This window comes from Thamnophis sirtalis, unplaced genomic scaffold, assembly GCF_051295495.1.
Source record: "Thamnophis sirtalis isolate CommonGarterSnake01/CBP01778 unplaced genomic scaffold, rThaSir2_p1.2 scaffold_6, whole genome shotgun sequence".
In the NCBI taxonomy this organism is placed as follows: Eukaryota; Metazoa; Chordata; class Lepidosauria; order Squamata; family Natricidae; genus Thamnophis; species Thamnophis sirtalis.
In genome coordinates, this window is record NW_028261386.1 from 97,517,603 (window position 1) to 97,538,346 (window position 20,744).

Sequence of the window (20,744 nt, forward strand, 5' to 3'; positions counted from 1 at the left end):
GATTTCAAAATCTGCTTTTTGACAGGAGGATACATCATACATCTCCTCCTTATAGCCCTTAGCCAAGAACATCCAGTTTAATTAATGCCATGGGCAAGATAAAATAACATGCATAAATTAATTCAGTACATCTATACTCTCTGTCAGTTCTCTGGAACATCTTTGTCATTCCTTGGTTTCCTGCTATTTGGCAGCTTTTATTCTGTTTAGAATTCTTAACTGTTCAGTTTTCATGACTGTTTTTGGAAGTTATAAAATTCTAACACAGAATATTTTACCTACCGCTTTTACACAAGTCAAGTACCTTATAAAACAACTTTTAATGTCAACAGTTACACCATTAGCAAAACATAACCAATGTATTAGAGAACAATAATATCAAATAAAGCCACTTTGGTTTAGTGGCAAAGGTGCTGGCGTAAAAATAAGGAGTCTGTGATCCTAGTTCCAACTTTAGGCATGAAAGCCAGCTGGTAACTTTGAGCGAGACACCCTCTCTCAGCGCAGCCCACCATACATTGTTATGTTATGGGGAAAGAGGGAGAGGAAGGAGTACTATGCATGTTTTCTATCTTGAGTTACTTATAAAGTAATGAAGGTGGGATTTAAAAAGTATGCCATTTACAAGACATAAAAAACTCATTTTTAAAAAATGTTCTCTGCCAAAAAATAGTATTTGGGCGTAAATTTTCATCGTCATTGTACACTGGTTTCTTGTCAAGTGGTGCTTTGCTCCACAATTTAACAAGGTTCTCCTTTTCTTTGCCAGTTTGGCTGAATGTTATACATACACCTGATAATGGTCAAGCACAATCAACAAAGAAAACACTTCTTACGATGGAAGGGCATCCTTTATCTTCATGTGAGAGATATCATTGTAGAGGGCAATAGAAACTACCTCCTCCATGGGACATTTGAGCCCATACTCTTCACAGCCGTTCTCAATGACAACAGGGTCTGACTTGTGAGGATCAAACATGATGGTGTTGGGAGTGACTAACATAACCCCTCCAACGACTCCCTTGAAAAACAAAATAAAAATAAGTGGACACTTGGTACTTATACTCATCACATCCACAACTGTCACAACATGACAACACAATGTAACCTCTGTGTTTTTGATACTCCCTTTCTTCTCTAATGTAATCTTGTTTTCTCCCCAAGTGCTCAGTGAGGAGGGGAGGAATCTCAGCTAAAACTGAGCCAAGATAAAAAGATTTTCAAAACACATCTATCTTCAGCAGACAAGGCCACAGTTATAAAAAGGGGTCAAAGTATTTAACTTTCATCCTTGATTGCAGCGAAAGAGAAGCTACAGCTTGTTAATTAACGAGAGTCAAAGGGAAGGTTCACAAGATAGTCCAAAACATTTTCTGATTTTGGCTGCAAGCCCCTAGCTTTAATTGATTTTAGTTCTAAGAGATAGGATTCCCAGTAGAAACTTTGAGTGGTTCTAGAATAGAGAAGCCATTTAAATGGATCTACTGTACATCCTAACTACATATATACTCAGGGAGAAAAAAGCCACAAAAAATACAGACCTGGAATTAGGCATAGAGAATGTGGTTAGGGAACATTATGAGAATATAGATGGAACAGATTAGGAGAGAACTGGACACTCTCTTCTCTTCACAGCAGCTTTTATACCACTTACTTTTCTTTTGCTTTCATGTATATACAAAAACCGAGATTACAAGAGAGGCAAATAGTTTTAGGTCTTAATCACCCCAACAAAAGTATTTGAAGGTTCTTTTTCCAAAACCGTTTCAGCCAGTTTTTCTTTGTCTTAGAAATCTTAATCACCCCAAGGAAAGTATTTGAAGGCTGAAAAACAATTTCAGCCTAACCTTTCTTTATCAACAATTTTATCAAGGAAGCTCAGAATAGTCACAGGAGACTGGGAATACAAGTTTTCTATAAAAAATAGAACCTATGATCTCAATTAAAATGTTTTATATCTGTGATATAAAGACTCCAAACTATTAATAAAAATATATTAAAAGAGCAACACTGGAGGCCACAGATTAGCTCCTGATTTCCAAAGTGCTGCAAGAGATGGTAAGGTGGTGGCACTATCATAAGAAGAAAGGCTGAAATATTTTTGGTGCAGTACGAAGAGTATTATTAATATTAATTGAAAAATACCAAGAATGCACAAAAGAAGTTAGTATGTGCTTCACTTATTATAAGAGGGCCTTCCCCTGCCTTGATCATGTTCAGTGTGGAATCTACTTAGAAAAATAAGACTCCCAGAACATTTCATTGCCCTTGGCAAAACCTACACACATGCCAGGAACCAAAGTATGGAAAGAACATGATGAAACAGGCTGGCTTCAGGTTGGCAAAGGAGTGACATAAGCCTGCCTATTCTCCCTTTATTTATTCAAACTACATGCTGAATATATACAGAGAGAAGCTGGATTGGAAGAAGATGAGCATGGTTTTAAAACAGGGGAGGGGGGCATCAGCAACCTGTGTTATGCAAATGATTATACTCTGATAGCTGAAAATGCAAATGATTGGCAAGTTCTAGTCAAGGAGCACAGTGAAAAAAAATGACATTAAGATTTAGTGTAAGGCCAATCTAATGACAATAAGGTACAGCAACCAGTCTTAGAATTGACAATTAAGATATTAAAGTGAAGGATAGTTTCAGCAGTGGGTGGCAGGCGATACGCCCTGGTACAGGCATACCGGGAACACCGGATACTGTTCCGGTACAGTGCTCCGGAGGGCCCACCCATCCTCCTTATCTGTATTTGAGCACTTCAGCACTTCTGCACACGCACACGGAGCGTACAGCACCTGCGTGATGCTCCATCAAGCAGCTGGAGCATCGCAGAAGCGTCATGGAGCATTGCAGGAGGTAAGGATGCATGCGTGCCTGGCGCATGTGTGCACACGTGCTGTGCATGTTCCTGTAGTGGACGGCAGGCCCCATTGCACCATACCAGTTGCAACAGGATCCGGAACCCACCACTGGATAGTTTTAACTATCAAAACTAAAGGAACCAACATTAAAAAAATACATTACTTGGAAATGTAACTGTGAAGGCTTTGGAAAAGATATTCAGATACCACATTGTGCCTATACATACAAAGATCATGGTCATGCAGGTAATAGTTTTACCTGAACAAACTATGGAAGTGAAAGTGGGACGTTCAAGAAACAGTATAGAAAGAGTAGTTTTTAAACATGGCATTGGAGAAAAACTAACTGGAAAATAAGCCCTAATATGTCTTTTGCAGCAGAAATTAATATAAGACCCTGTCTTACTTTGGGGGCAACATGGATTTTTCCAGATTAATATATCATTTGGTATTCTACTTTGTAATTAGTCTTTCACATAGGAAGCAAATTGGCTGGAAATTATCCAAATTCTCTACCTTGCCATCTGTGAAGTAACGACAATTCATTTTTAAAAATTTGTACACTGGTTCATCTTCCTCTGAGGTGGACGATGTAACTCTCTGAAGTGGTTTACAAGCCCTTCTGGCTAAATCAGCATCCTTCAAAAATAAAATTAGACAAATATCAATGGCTTAAATATTAAGGTAGGAGTTCATTCATGCAGATGAATGTGATTTTACTAATCTGTCCCTCTGCAAAAATCAGGAGTACTCATCATATTTTTGCTATCATTTTGAAGGCCTGAGGAAATTTTTGAGAAGTAGAGCATTTCCAGGACTACGGGGACTGTAGGGAAGCCCCATTCCCTGAACAAAGCTATTGTCTCCAGGAAAGGAAATGTAGGTTTCCAAACCAGTATCCAAAATAGTTATTACTAGTATATTATGTATGCTTTCTATAAAAACAGTCTTCCAATAACACAGAACTCATGTTTGTTACACAACTTTAAAATGCATCAGTCATTGCCAGAAATAGACCAAAAACAAGATATCTATAAACCTGTTTTTATATCAACTTGGCCTTTAAAGAAGGACACCACTGTTTTTTTTCTTCTTCTATTGTTGATGAGAAGGTTAAGGCCACAGAGGAACTGCACCTGTTTAAAAATGTCAGCATTGCCACCAGAGGTAGGTTGCCAATTTTTTTACTACTGGTTTGGGCACACTCCAGCGCATGCTCGTGAACGTGTGCGAAGCTTCTGCGCAGAAGTGTCCGGGTGGGTGGGAGGAGCCTCCCGACACTGCTGCCACCAATTCGGCCAATCTCGGCAGCAACCCACCTCTGATTGCCACTCTTGGGAACTGGCACAATCCTGGCATAAGTTGATGATGATCCTTCATTTTTATACTGACCTTTCAGAAAACTGATGGTGATAATAGTGGCTACTATACAGGGAAATTAAGTAAGAAGAGGATGGCATGCTGGTGGTACAGCTCTAGTTTTCCCTCCCCAGAAATCCCAGCTGTATCAAATCAGCAGGTTGAAAAAAGTCCTCAACTCACAACAGTTCATTTAATGAAAATTGGAAATTACAACAGTACTGAAAAAAGTGACATATGATTGTTTTTCATATGACTATTGCAGCATCCCCATGGTCACGCAATCAAAATTCGGACGCTTGGCAACTGACTTGTATTTATGATGATTTCAGTGCCCCAGGGTCATATGATCATCTTTTGCAACCTTCTGACAAGCAAAGTCATTGGGAGAAGCCAGATTCACTATATAACCGTGTTACTAATTTAACTGCAGTGATTCATTTAACAATTGTGGCAAGAAAGGTCGTAAAATGGGGCAAAACACCCTTAACCAATGTCTCACTTAGCCACAGCAATTTTGGGCTCAATTGTGGTCATAAATCGAGGACTACCTGCACACATGAATATATGCCAAGATGTGTACGATATATGCAGGCAATGACCTGTTATCTAGCCAGAAAAGAATGTATGTCCCTATGTAAAACAGTTCCAGTGTTATTGCAATTTTGTTAATGATTGCATTATTTTTAGGATCGTAAAATGGATAGTTTTCAGAGGCAGCCTAAATATTTAATCAATTTTAGTAAATCTCTTAAACCCCATGAAGTCTTTCTGGAGAAACATCTAATCATGCTAACTAATATATTATAGCCTTAGGCTTTCATAGAGTTTACTTTCAGAAAAAACTGTATCATTTCTATATGCACATACACACATCCAAAGAGACACACAAGCACACATGATATAAGCTATACAAGTTTTGCCCCGACATATTCTGTCTCTAAATGTTAACCTTAATTCAAACCTTATGCAAATCTTACCGGAAGCTTATCATATTCGGCATCTGATGATGAAGGTGAAACAGGAATACCAGAACTTGAGGAAATTACTCTTGAGGTATCTGGCACATATAGTACCTAGTCAAAAAATAAAAATAAAAAGTGGAACATTAACATGATAAATATTATGGGCACTATTAAGAGTAAATATGAATAGTAGAGAGCTATTTAAAACACAATCTACCAATAATTACTGGTTACGTGATTTCATTATTTTCTTCAGCCATCATCAATCTACTGTCTTCCAGGTGCATTAGACTTCAATGTAACTAATATGGGATTATGGGAATTGTTATCCAATTCATTCACAGAACAAAGGGATAGGGAAGGTTGCAATAGTCAATTTTCATTTCTAATTCCATTACAAAGATTTTTTTTTAAACTGACATATGCAATTAATTTGATTTCCATAATTAATCCAAGTACAAGTATTTAAAATAACAGAAAAGGATTAAAATTAACTAAAATAATTTCTACATTTATTTAGAAATAAATTCTGTTTCTTTTCAGGGTTCTTCACTAAAGCTTGAGTATTGTATATCATGAAGTGCACCGTAAGCCACCCGAGTCACTCTGGATAGCAAGAAAAGTGGCATATACATTTAATAATTAAATAAATAATTTAAAAGAGAACAACTAGAGCAGACATATGAAATGATCAACAACATATAATATAATATAAATAATGGTTGCTGGAATTGGATAAGTCTAGTTTAATGAAAAGAAGGACTAGAGGTGACATGATAGCAGTGTTCCAATTTCTCAGGGTTTCCACAAAGAAGAGGGAATCAAGCTATTCTCCAAAGCACCTAAAGGCAGGACAAGAATAATGGATGGAAACTAATCAAGGAGAGAATCAACCTAGAACTAAGGAGAAATTTCCTGACAATCAGAACAATTAATCAGTGGGATGACTTGTCTCCAGAACTTGTGAATGCTGCAACACTGAAAGTTTTTAAGAAGAGATTTGACAACCATTTTTCTGAAATGGTATAGGGTTTCCTGCCTGAGCAGGGGGTTGGACTAGAAGACCTCCAAGGCACCTTCCAACTCTATTATTCTGTTATATTCAAAGAAATAAAATTCACAAGGGAAGATGGAAACAACAACACACTATCCTTCGTGGATATCCTCATCAGCAGAGAAAATAAAGGTAAAATAAAGGTCAATCAGAAACATAAATCTATTGAAAAACAAGCCATACTTAACATGTGCTCCATTACCAAAGTAACCACCTAACCTACCAGAAGCAAAAAAGGTTGTAAAATCAGCAGGAACATGAGGTGATCTGCTTAATGGCCACCATGACTTACGAACATAATTCCAGATTCAAATCAAGGACTACTTGTATTGTATTCTGCATACATACAATTTTTATCCCTTACATATGGTAGAAGATGCCCGTGGCACGAGATATGCCAAAAATATAAAATAATTTAATCTCAATTTTAAAATATCCACACAAAGTATTAAAAGCCTATATTTCAGTAACATCAACATGAGAAAATTCCTTGCAGTTTAAATCACAAATAACTGAAATCTGGTAATGAGGCTTTCTGGATCTAATTAGTTTCATGATGCGAAACAATGGTTGTTAAACTCTGTTCCAGTGAACTATGAAATTACTTTAAAAGCGTTACAGGAACTGTCAGGGAAAATGAGTGCAACAGGGACATTCTTTCCATACTATTGATATTCCTATTATTCCATGTTATCAGAAAAATATGGCTAGATCACATAGGGTGCCTTCAAACAATGCAGAGTGATAGGAAGGCTCAAGGGAAGAGTATTACCTAGCAAACATGCTAAAATGTTTCAGACCCCATCACTTTCTCAGGGTAAAAAATTACTTTCTATTGAAATAATTTGTTCAGTATTGCAATGTGGTCCCTCAGCATATATGTTGAATGTTCTTGGTAGGATCCGACACTTCCTTTATTTATGGAAATGGTCAAAAATTGTGCTTACAAACACTGTTGCTACTCTGAAATTGTGCTTCCCATGTTATGTCTATGTGTATGCACGTGCGTGCGTGTGTGTGTAGGTAGGAAGGTGATATTCATCTGGAATTACTGGTTCACAATAATAGGAATATAAAACCTTAGAGCAGTTAGAATATCAAGAATGTTACTACTTTTGAAAGATTACAAGATTTAAGAAAGTATTCTTTCTCCAGAAAGAATAGGCAAATGGCTGTTTCCATGCATGGGGAGATATTTGCTACTGCAAAAACAGCACCTTTAGAATTGAGCCTCCAAAGTGTGTGAACTGGGGGAAAGAGAAGCATCCTGCATTTGAAAATCCCTCATATGCACAACAGAAAGTAGGCGAGAAGGAAGACATGATGAACTGCCAAATAAGCATGGTAACACTAAAATGGTCAGAAACAAACAGGATGCATGTTTAATCATATATGCTATTCACAGAGAGGTTCCGGCTAAGAAATTTCACAAAGTTCCAGACAAATTCTGAGTAGAGATATAATATAAACCACAGACCAAAATAATAAATCCAAATTATTGTAGAGGTAAACTGGAAGCTGTTGCCCTCTACCACCCATACATCTAAAGTTATCACATCTATTATCAAAAGTTATTTTAAAATAGTTACCACAAATCAAATATTTTCAAGTGAAATTTTCTCTTGCCGTAATTACCTGGCCTGGAACAATTGTGTGTGTGAAAAGCTTATTGAGTTCCACAAGTTTATTTGGAGTTATGTTAAACTTCAGGGCTATGCTGTTTAAGGTGTCTTGGCTTCCAGCCTAAGATAGAGAGAAGACAGAAAGTTTAAATTTCAAAACATATTTTAATCAATCATGCCTCTTTAAAACAAGTTTCTGGCCTAGATTTAGGGACTGCTGCAAAACTGTTATTTCAGATGTTGAGTCTACGAAGACATCAGAAATTTTCAACGCACAGTGAATAAATATGTGTATGCACAAGTACAGCCTGAATTATGTTTTATGTACAAATACAATAAATTTATATTCTAAATCTTAATCACAGAGATATTGTTATTCTTATTATGTTTTGATGCAACAGTAAGGTGACCAGGTTTTAACATTGGTAAAGTGGGACACCATTGATGGGGGGGGGCGGATTCTTGATTAAAAATTTGGTCCAAAAGCCTCTTTCTTGACAGTGCTTTCTAATTCAAGAGATCTTAATCCATTAATTGGCCATTTTAATGGCAGATGGGATCCCTAATTGAGGGCAGCTTCCACGAAGAACAGGCGAACTTCAATTTAAACCCACCGGGTTTCCCTCAAGCGGGAATTCTCATCTTTGCCTGTCCTAATTCAGACACTTTCCTTTTCTTTTTGGATCACATTCTCTTCAGCCGATCAAGAGGCGTGCTGGGAATCAAACCCAGTTCGTGGCTGAGGAAAAAATCGCCGGTCATCGTCGCCAATTCCTCGTGGCCGCTGATCCCAGAATCACCAGATCAAAGCCCCACGTCCGCAGCCCTGGGATCCTCTGCTTCCAGATCTCCCTCGCAAGCTTCAGCAGCCACGATGACAGCTCGGCACGTTTCTTCTTCTCCACACACACACCCTCCCCTCCATTCTTTTCCTCAGTTGCCACGCCCCGGTGGGTCTGCACAAGTTCCTTGCCTAGTTAAGTGTGCCTTGGATCCCAGCCTCGGGGCACGTTTCCACGGTTGGTGAAGCTCCTGCTCTCCCCGCAAAAGGCAGCCTCGACGCCGCCTCTCTCTATTCCCTTTGCCTGCTGTCGGTTAAGAACAAAGCCCATGGTGGGGAAGCTGCTTGTTTGTCTGTCTGGGATTCTTTGTGTGTGTGTGTGTGTGTGTGTGTGTGTGTGTGTGTGTGTGTATGTGTGTGTGGCGGACATACCGCCAGAGCGGCCAAAAGCCTCTTTCTTGACAGCGCTTGACAGCGTTGTTGGGGCCTGTGGGCGAAAGAAAGCACTTTAATCAGTGGGGTGCATGCCAGGAGGAGAGGAGAGCTCGGGCGGGTGAAAGAAAGCGCTTTAATCAGTGGGGTACCGGGGGAGAGGGCTGTGTCGTGCATTCTTTCCAAAAATCGGGACTTTTTTAAAACGCCACGGACACAGGACAAATTGTTAGAAATCGGGACTGTCCCGCCAAAAGCAGGACATCTAGTCACCTTATACAACAGTTTCATAGATCAATCCCCTTAGAAAAAACATTCTAAAGAGTGTGCGTAAATCTGCAGAACTCAATTGTTTCTAATTCAAAATGAATTTGATTCCATCCCCTTTCCACTGAGTTATATACAGTATGCATGCATCATAGGATAAATAGATTGTTCACTGTTGTTTTTTCATCTAAACTCATTCTAATCCAGCAGTTTTAAAATCCCATAGATAATATTCTCTAGTTTTATATTTGTCCTTTCAAAACTGCCAATAATAGGTATTCCAACACATAAACATATCTAATTTTGGTGGATAACAAAACAACAATCCTAGTACATAAATATTATGCTAAAGATTGGATGGCAGTTAAGACACATCAAATTCCAAAATTATGTATGGAAAATATCTGTGAGTTTGACACAATAGCTTCTCCCCTCCAAACAGCCATCACATGTGATAGCTACGCCTCATTTACGTTCAGGATTTTCCACACCCAAATATTCACCAACTGCTAGACTCATCTGTCCCTAGGATGCAAAACACACACACACACACACACACACACACACACACACAGAGTTAATAAAGTTCTATGCAAGCTGAGTAACTTCCTGTTTTGCAGCATTTCCTCTTGAGGTATAGAACTTCTCACTGGCAGGAAACACTCCCCTCATTCTGGTTTCTAATAATTTTCCCCACCCCATAAGCATCTAGATAAGATCATGTCCTACATAGCATCTTTTACACACACACACACACACACACACACACACACACACAGAGACTTATCTTGAATGCATTTGGGTCAATATTAAAGGTTGGGGGGGGAATGACATTGCCATAGGTCTATACTACAGGCCAACCAAGCAGAGTTAAGTTTAAATTTATAAGTTTAATAACACTTATATGCCGTGCAATCCCGTAGGACTCCGGGCGGCTTACAGTACAAAAATAATCAAAAAGAAAGTAAGATACAGGGAGGAAAGATAGATATAAAATACAACACATCATGCATTCCATTCTGAATGAGGCTGGACCGTATCTTGGGATCAACAACCCCAGGCCTGCCGGAACAGCCAAGTTTTAATGGCTTTCTGGAAGGCCGAGAGAGTGTGAAGGGTCCGGATCTCTGTGGGTAGATCATACCACAGGGCCGGGGCAGCTACAGAGAAAGACCTCCCCCAAGCAGTCACCAACCGGCATTGCCCGGTCTACGGTACCCGGAGGAGGCCCAGCCTGTGGGATCTTATGGGTCATTGGGAGGTATGTGGCAGGAGGCGGTCCTGCAGATATTTAGATGAATTAGGAAGTAGATTAATTTTTTTGCTAGTCAACTAACTAAGGTATGTAGAAAGCACACCACAATAATAATGGGGGATTTTAACTACTCTGACATCAACTGGGAAACAAACTCTGCACCAAGTGGAAGATCCAATAGATTCCTAACAAACCTAGGAGACAACTCTGTTTCCCAAAAAGTAGATAAGGGTACAAGGGGATCGGCCATATTGGACTTAATAGCAATAGCAATAGCAATAGCAATAGCAGTAGACTTATATACCGCTTCATAGGCCTTCCAGGCCTCTCTAAGCGGTTTACAGAGAGTCAGCATATTGCCCCCAACAATCTGGGTCCTCATTTTACCCACCTCGGAAGGATGGAAGGCTGAGTCAACCCTGAGCCGGTGAGATTTGAACCACTGACCTGCTGATCTAGCAGTAGCCTGCAGTGCTGCATTTTAACCACTGCGCCACCTTGGCTCTTAATTCTCACTAAGAGAGAGGAAATGATAGAAGGTGTTGAAGCCACAAGCCACTGGGGGCAAGTGAGTATACTGGAATTCAACATTATGCAAACACAAGTAGTAGAACAAAGTCAAACTAGAGTCTTGGACTTTAAGAGAGCTAATTTCAATAAACTTAGAGAGAACTTGGGAAGAATTCTATGGATGAGAATCCTCAAGGGGAAAACAACTCAAGAAGCTTGGGAAATTTTGAAAAATGAGATTACAAAAGCCCAGTCTAGCACAATACCAACGAAGAAGAAGAAAAACAGCTCCCAAAAGAAACCAGCATGGCTGCATAAAGAACTCTGACAAATTGAAAGACAAAAAGGTTAAGTATAAAAAGTGGAAAGAGGGGGACATATCAGCAAATAGCCCGAGCCTGTAAAGATGAAGTAAGGAAAGCTAAGGCTCACAATGAAGAAAGGCTTGCCACAAAAGTAAAAAATTACAAAAAAAGCTTCTTCCAACATGTTAAAAACAACAAAAAAGGTAAGGAAACAATTGGTCCATTGCTGGGAGAAAGTGGCAAGAAGGTGACAAGCAACAGGGAGAAAGCAGAACTATTTAACTCATTTTTTGCATCTATCTTTACACAAAGGGATAAAATAGTCAAACCTATCAAAGACAGCACCACAAAAGTCAGATTAGGAACACAAGTTGAAATAGGAAAGAAAATGGTAAGTGAGCGCCTGTCTACCCTAGACGAGTTTAAATTACCAGGACTGGATGGATTACACCCCAGGGTTCTGAAGGAACTGGCAGATGAGATCACAGAAGGAAGATTTTTTGAAATAGCTAATGAATGCCATTATGTGGTTGTGTCTTTAAGTATGAATGATTTTAGGTAAAAACATGTTCAAATAATTGTAGTCAAATGAGAATTGTGGTACATTGATAGTAAGATATAGAAAGATTTTTGACTTAAAGTGTATAATCTAATATGAACTATCAGTAATGACTGTGGAAGAAATGCACAAAAGTTATCTGTAACCAATCGACACACTTTCTGCAAGATTTAATGAAGGATGATTCTTTTTTTGTTTTTGTTCAATTAAAATAAAAAAAATTACAAAAACAGCTATTATTCAACTATTTGAATGTAATGGTTCTTAATTTCTGACTTTGCAAAATAATGTCCCTTATTTTTCAGCATGCATGCTTGGAGGAAGTCCAATGCTACTCAGCTCGGTTTCTAATTAACCAACATAAAATATTGTTACATGAAAAAACATGTTGTCTCCATGACAAATTGACTCCTATAGCTGTTATTTGGCCCAGAAAATGCCACTTAACAATTGGAATGTCAAGGTCCCAGTTGGAAAAGTGGATATCTCTAGTAGGAAAATGGTACAAATTGGGGGGAGGGGCTTAATGTGTTTATAGAAGCTACAAATGGATTTTATACACTGTCAGGGGAAATCACACACAGACAGAACATTCAAGAAATGACATATCATATGCTAAGTTGCTTTATTTTACATGCTTCAGTTACAGTTACATAAGATGATTTTCTCCCCTTATTAGCATATAACTTTATAGTTAACATGAAACATTTTTGTAAGCAATTTAGTGACATTTCAAGTATACAAATTAGTGAAGAAGTGGGCATTTCCACAACTCCCATGTTCAAAAATTCCTAATCAAGTCTTACCATGTACTCAATTGTACCATGGGGTTTCTGGGTGACCATTTTTTTTTCTTTCTTCTCATTCGTTTTGGTTTGGTTATCATCTGAAAGAAAAACCAGAGCAACGATTACTAGTGTTGTTTCACATGTTTTTGGTAATAATTTGACGCTATATGACAACAGCAGCCTAACCATGAATTTTAACCAGAAACTGTAGCCTTTTAACATTTGCAAGTTACACAAGGATTGGCTGCATATTTCTTTCCAGTTATGTCAGCACGGCTCATATAAACTTTCCTGTCTTCCAGCATTTTTCTGTTGCCCTGGGCTATGACATTCAACCAGCCACTTATCAGCACACATTCTGATCTCTAAAAACAGAAACACTCAAGTTGAAACTGATTTTCAGCTATATATATTTTTTAAAGTATTACATGCTACCTATTCCTTTATGCTAAAAGCTTTCTAAGGGAAGATACATGCTCAGTTACTTCTGTATTCGTTACTCTTACTTCATATGGAATACAAAAGGTATAAATAAACTTGCCCTAATAATAATGAAAGCAGTAAGCCGATGCCTGTTAAGGTAGAGACACAGATTACAGTATACTAATCCAGATCCCAACTATTGTTTATGCTGTCTGGATTAATAATTGGTAAAAAATGTTTTCTAATTCTACTCCTTACAATTTAGTGAAGAAACATGCAATCCAAGGGACAACACTGAATTTTTAAGCTGTTTTGATTAATGGTTGCGCATTTATATAGGTTGACTCAGACTTCCATCCTTCCGAAGTGGGTTACATGAGGACCCAAATTTTGGGGGGGCAATATGCTGACTCTGTAAACCGTTTAGAGAGGGCTGTAAAGCACTGTAAAGTGGTATATAAGTCTAAGTGCTATTGCTATTTATATTTCTCCTTATTTTGACTTCCAAAGGCAGGGGAGGAAAAAGTATTGAACTTACAGTAATCTAGCAGTCACAAAATTCAATTGGCGGAACCCATGCCACCTGAGTGACTCATAGATTTACCCCCATTCTATAGATCCACCCCTATACGCAAAAACCCCCAAAGTGATTGTTCTACAAATATCTTATTTGAATTTGATTGGAGTTGTGGTACCCAGTGATGGGAGGCAACTAAGGAAGGGAAAATTCAACTTGAGGCTTTTGGTGCGCAATTTCTCAGTTCTGGCTATGCAGTACTGTAATTCACTTGACTTCTAGCAAACTATACCTTTCTCATTAAATGGAGTTAAGGATTGTTCTTACTTAGCCATTCAAGCTGAGACAGGTCTAATGCACAGCAAAGCTTTTTCCTTTGTATACTTGAGTCAGGTTCCATATGATCTTTATCTAGCTATTTCTACCACAATCAAGACCGAAAGACATATCACAGTCCATCATCTCTACGTATCATAAACTGCAAATTGCAAGGCCAACATCTGCTGAAGAACTGAAAGCTATGATTTTACATTGCTGTGAACAGACAATAATTGGAGCAATATGTAAAGAATTCCCCCAATATCTGGAAATATAAAATTTATTGGACATGAACAATCTAATTCTATATTTTTTTAAATCATCCTGCTGTAAACAGCCTTTATTCTTAGACTCTACCTTAATCATTCCTTGGTCTTTGGTTAGACTGGCTGAATTATTAAGCTTCCATTAGTCTTAGACTGTGAATCTAAGTGTAGATTACCCACACATCACCATAATAATGAATAGGATAGGGCAGGTCAGGACACCACAGCACAAGTTTGCTTTTAATTAGATTCTTGCCAAGTCTCTTGCCAGGTAAGCCTGGACTGCATCAAAGCAAGCCATGTTCATGAAAAAGTTAAAATAATCCATGTAAACACAAGATTGCTTTGTTCAGAAGATCAATTGACTCATTTTCTCCAAATCTGAGAAATTTAGGTGTGGGGAAGGAATGTAAACCTATCCCTTCTCTATTTTCTTTGATTGAGGAAGCTGTAGAGGAAAGTTCTATGCAATGAATGAAGACACAACAATAAGTGTTATTCTCTACTTCCTCAGCTGCAACATGACTAATTCCCTTATAGCAAAGAAACAGGATAATTCAATAATTTTTGCTTCAGGCAATTCTTACAAAATAGGTTTGTACTCGTTTGGGAATTACTGTGCATATTAACAAGTGATTCTCATATTACCTATACGTGTAATGCAGGGATGGGCAATTAATTTTGGACTGTTGTGGAGGGGGTAAATTTTACCAGGGGTAAAATTCAGCAGGTTCTGGAGAACAAATGGGGAAAATTTTGAGTAGTTCGGAGAACCAGTAAATACCACCTCTGACTGGCCCCGGAGTGGGGTGGGAATGGAGATTTTGCAATATCCAAGCCCTACCACACCCACCAGGCCAGAACCACAGAACTAGTAGTAAAAAAATTGAATTTCACCACTGGGCTGAACCAATAGTTCCCGGCTATGCTCCACCTGCAAGGCTACTCTTAGACCGAAGGAGCAGTGGGTGACGGAACCCAAGTCTCCTTATGTGATGACCACTATCATCATCTCCTCAGGCTGCTCCACGTCAGGGGTGAGGGCTATGTAGGTGTAGAAAGGCACATTCTCTCCTCACCCTCCCACAACCGCCAGTTGATTGAAGGAGTGCATGGGGAGTGCATAGAGCTGGACCTGACTTAGCTTCTTCTCCCACCCTCTGAGACTCATTTATTTATATCTGATTTATAATTTGAATTGACTTCAAGAGGGTCAGATAGGGACAGCTAAAGGGCCAGATGTGGCCCAGTGACCATCAATGCCGATCTGCTCTAATGTAAAGTGGGGTAGTATTAAAACAGCTCTCTTTTGCTTTCAACTCACAGCCAAACAGGCACACCAAAAGTTGTTTGATAGGCAATCAGAACAATTATTAAGGAAGCTTGGATAATCACATCTCAGCTTCAAAAGGTATGAAAGAGCTTTCACCGAAGCCAGCACTCTCCAGCCCCTCCCTTCCTGGCAAACAGACAGGAAGTCTTCAATTAATTATGGTTTCTCATTTGGTTTGAATCAGGAAATAAGAATAACAGCATCAGAACAAAGATATTTTGCTGTTCAGTTATCAGCATGACGAGCCAACAACTTTCTAACTATAGCACTGTAAAGTTAGGTCTAGTATATTGAACACATAGTTTTGTAAGCTAAAAGCAGGTGAAAGTTTGATTCTCTTCCAATCACAAAAGCAGCACTAATCACTTAAATATATTTTATTTCATTAGCTATCTATCTGTCTGTCTGTCTGTCTGAATATCTATCTATCATCTATCCATCCATCCATCCATCCATCCATCCATCTATCTAATTTGTATCCTGCCTTTATTATTTTTCCAATTAACTCAAGGCATAAACAAACTTAATATTCCTATTTTCCCCACAACTCTGTGAGGTGGTTTGAGCTGAGAGACAGTGAAAGATCCAAGCCCACCCAGTGGCTTTTATGGCAGCACCTGAACTCACAGTCTCCTGTTTTCTAGCCTGGTGCTTTAATCTCTAGAGCAAACTGGTTCTTTTATCCAACCTTTTTCATTTTCTGAGTAAATCAGGGTGGCTAATCTATCCACCACACCTTCCTCCTCCTATTTTCCCCACAACAAAAACCTTGTGAAGTGGGTTAGGCTGAGAGAGAGTGACTACCCAAAGACACCCACCCAGCTTTCTGGGCAACCAACCAACCATCAAGACTAGAACTCACAGTCTCCTGGTTTCTAAACTATCTCTACACCAAACTTTACTTTAGAGAAATAAATTATAAATAAATTGTAGAGTCCAAAAAAAGACAAAAAAAACCCAACAAATAGATCGATATGACCTATTGTATTATATTCTATTATTTTGCATGTCAAGAGAAAAAATACAAGACATGTGTTTATGCTTTAGTAGTTCCTCTCTTCAAGCTTAACCCATTGTTGGACAGACCTGGGCGCCCCAATGCTACCAAGCTGTCCAATAAGCAGCACCAAAAGTGCTGCTTATCAAAGCTAAATTTACTTATGCTGCATGTTTGTTTATCCTAGGATGGAATTGCATTCTAACTGTTTGCAAGCTGGAATAGATCACAATCAGCTGTTTCAGCAAGATCAGTTTTTATCCTCCATCTGTTCTACACTTTTGGTATCTTTTGAAAATGAATGCAACCAAGCCTAATTCTTAATTTTAGATTACCCTGTACTAAATTAGTGCAAAATCTCACAGGACTTACAAAAAGCTTTTCTGCAGCAATTGTTAAAGTAGCACAAAAATATTTCCAAAATTATGGAATCACTTATTCCTGCTATTGTTAGTATGTATAGATTTGAGCTCTGCATTCAAGGTCACCATAAATTTCTTTTACCACACAGAGATTTTTTTTCCTACATATTTTGGTGTATATGCATATACCAACACACAAAATTGATGCCCCTAACAACCAATGTCGCATGACTTTGATGAAGTGGATTCCAGTCAGTGCTGGGTTTCAATTTTTTTTTAGAACCACTTCTGTAGGTGTGACCTGCTTTGTGGGAGTGGCTTGCCAGCCATGTGACCAAGTGGGAGTGGCTTGCCAGCCATGTGACTGGGTGGGCGTGGCCAACTTGTAAAATCTGGTGAAACTCACTTAACAACGCTCTTGCTTAGCAACCAAAATGTTGGCTCAGAAACACTGGCATTTGAAGCACGCAAGTCTTAAAGCTGTCAAGTTACAAGACCCTTGCACCCCTAACCCTTTAGAAAAAAAAACCCAGGGGTGTTCAAACTTGACAGCTTTAAAACTTGTAGACTCAACTCCCAGAATTCCTCCTCTCGCTCTTCATCTTGATGATGTGTGGACGGGCGGGGGGAGGGAGCTGGAACCAGTTCTAAATGGCACTGTAGATTTGTGGAACTTCTTCTGTAGAAGAGGTTAGAACTGGCAGGAACCCACCCCTGATTCCAGTCCATGGTTGCACATGCCATAATCACACTAAAGCAGTGGTTCTCAACCTGTGGGTTGGGACCCCTTTAGGGGGTTGAACAACCCTTTCACAGGAGACGCCTAAGACCATCAGAAAACACATATTTTCAAAAAAATACGGAAAACATGAAATAATTTTATGGTTTGGGGTCACCACAACATGAGGAACTGTATTAAAGGGTCACAGCATTAGGAAGGTTGAGACCCACTGTACTAAAGCGTATTCATTTAAATCCAAGTCTCCTCCATTAATGTGTTACACCAATGTATCGCTGATAGCTTTAGATGCTGCAGAATTCATTGTTATCTTCATGACAATATTCAAGTACAGCTTTCTCCTAAAAGGGATCATAACATAAAATCTCCACATCTTGGAGAAAATGCTATCCAGTGGGATGTGTAAAGTGTCAGGGTGGTTGCAAGCACATTTAGAAATTAACAACTCACATTAAAATATGAGATGGTAAAAAGAGATAAAAGTGACTGAAATGATTTGTAGTTCCCTTAGCAAATTATGTGACTGATTAGTAACCCTAATTAGGAGGAGGAGGAAGAGAAAAAGAGGAGGAGGAGGAGGAGGAGGAGGAGGAGGAGGAGGAGGAGGAGGAGGAGGAGGAGGAGGAGGAGGAGGAGGAAATGACAATATGGGAAAAGTTCAAGAACAATATCAGTCCATTTTTACTTCTATACATATCCCATTATCCATATGGCCATTCACAACACGGGAGAAGAGGAACAAGTTTCAGAATGTACAGACTGAAGTATGCAGCCAGGATGCCAGGCCCTCCCCACTGAATCCAGAAAAATTAAACAGAAGCCTAGCAGAGATAATAGAGGGCAGGTGGTATGAGGCCAAGAGCTAAATGCCCTTTTCTCCTGGGATGGGTATCAAATTTCTTGGAGGTAAATAAGGAAGGAAAAGAAACAGGAAGCCTGCTACGTTGATTTAAAGCTCTTCACCAAATGAGCAGAAGACTAAGGAAATATTGGTGCAAAGACTTCAACATTGTATTATTGTAAACTACAGAGTAATTTGTCTGCAGCTTAGTCCAAGAGGTGAACTTAAATTCTGCGGCTTATTTATACGTAACAATCTAGACATTTTGGATTAGTGAACAAATCGTGATTAAAATGTGTGCCTTCCTATAATGCACCAGCCAGATAAAATTCCTTGCTATTATATTTTCAAAGATTCTCCAATGTTAGATTAGAGAGATAATTGGCCAATCAAAGCAATAAATAACAATCAATATCAAGAATAAGCCACCCAATAATACAAATACCATGAATGTGCATCAAAACAATCACAACATTAGAGCAAATGAAAATTAAATAGGGAAAACAATTAAAAACAAAATTGACGTGGCTACTGTGGAGGGAAAGCTAAAGAATGAAAATAGAACGTATTCTGAACATATTCTGATTCTTCTTTAAATGTGGAAAAGAAGAGGTTGTACAGACATACTAAGGAGGAAATTCTAGCTCACTGGCACTATTACAGTACTGTTGGAATTAATAAAATAAATTCAACAATAACTCATTGGTAATCCGTTTTGCAGATGTGAAGTGGCAACTCCTATTTACAGATCATAATCCAATAACTGTTAAGACTAGGTAGAAAAACAAAAGAACAATTATAATACTATTATAACTATTAAACAGTATTCTTACTAGGAATTAAAGAGTTTCTTCCAAATCAGCTTAATCTCTAATATCTCTCTACCTACAAGTTTGGGAGAATGGAAAAAGTATTAATTATGTTTGTAACTCCTTCAAAGAAGATCAAAAACCACTTATTTAAATATTCCTTTTGTTTATTTTTTCTAAATCTCTACCATCATTCACTTTTTTCTTTCTTTCCTATCTTATCTTTCCTTTTGTAGTTTGTAGTCTAAAGTCTTTATTTTTCTGAAACTTTTAACTCTGTAAACAATTTTCAATAAAAGTATGTATCTGTATATTTATATATAAACATCTATTTTTATATATCTCTATGTCTCTATGTATATTCCCATACCTACAATATGGATTGCTATTCTAGCATTTGTGAAAGTATTATTTATCTCATTTGCATCAAATAGAAATAAAGCCATACAAAAACAGAAAGATACATTACTGAATCATTTGAAACAATTCAAATCAAGACATAAAGGTAACTCAATTTCAGATTTAGAACAAAAGATAAAGCAATATGGAAATCAACTACATTTACTGGATATAAATAAGATCTACATGAAGTTGAATTTATCACACATACTTTGGAAAAAGCAATAAATAAGATAAATTGCTGGCCTATCAATTGCATAAGGAACAGGATAAAATAACAATTATTTATGAGGGTTTATACAGCAAAAGAAAGGATGCAGCAATTTGATATTATTCTGGAAAACAACTATGATTGTTTTTGATACAAATAAGTTTTTGATAGAATTTGGCTTAGAAGGCAACTGGGTGCCAGTGCAACTTAACCAAATGTTATATGCAACCTTGGTAAAGGCTGTTGCTACACTTTAAACATCCTGCAGTTTTTGGACAGGTTTTAAGGCCATTCTCTTATACATCTCATTATAATAATCTAGCTGGGAAATTACAATATATGGGTAGCTGTAGCCAGAATAGCTGTCATCAAGAAAGGATGCAGAAATTATTCACAGATGAAAGCAACATGGCAATCCCCATATGGACTTAAACACTCAGGGACAGAATTCCTAAAGTGCAGACCTGGGGAAAATACATCTGTTTGGGATAGGAAATGCCTCCTCAGACACTACCAAACCCTTAGACTTGTCTAGATTTGATTTCTAACAAATAATACTCATCCAGTCCATGTGGAAGTTTAGTGCATCTGATAAGAAACCAACTATGGATAAAATTGAGATATTTATCAAGCAACACATAATCTAAGATGCCACACAATATTACATGTTTTTCTTTTCCAACCTGTGCAGCTTTAATTGCAAAAGTAAACAGATTTTTTTTAAAAAAAATGAAATATAAAAAATAGAATTCACAAATTTA

General features: G+C 38.1%; 1 protein-coding gene across 2 annotated transcripts in view; it reads right to left on the reverse strand.

The window, feature by feature from the left end:
* Positions 1-20,744, reverse strand: part of NCOA7 (nuclear receptor coactivator 7) — a 79,068-nt gene that overhangs the window by 27,773 nt on the left and 30,551 nt on the right. For both annotated transcript variants that reach the window (XM_014076461.2, XM_014076460.2), the window contains exons 4-8: positions 12,787-12,866; positions 7,885-7,992; positions 5,211-5,306; positions 3,388-3,510; positions 837-1,021 (exon numbers count right to left, since the gene is read on the reverse strand). In XM_014076461.2, the coding sequence (XP_013931936.1) occupies positions 837-1,021; positions 3,388-3,510; positions 5,211-5,306; positions 7,885-7,992; positions 12,787-12,866 (592 nt within the window). The remainder of the gene's footprint in view (positions 1-836; positions 1,022-3,387; positions 3,511-5,210; positions 5,307-7,884; positions 7,993-12,786; positions 12,867-20,744) is intronic.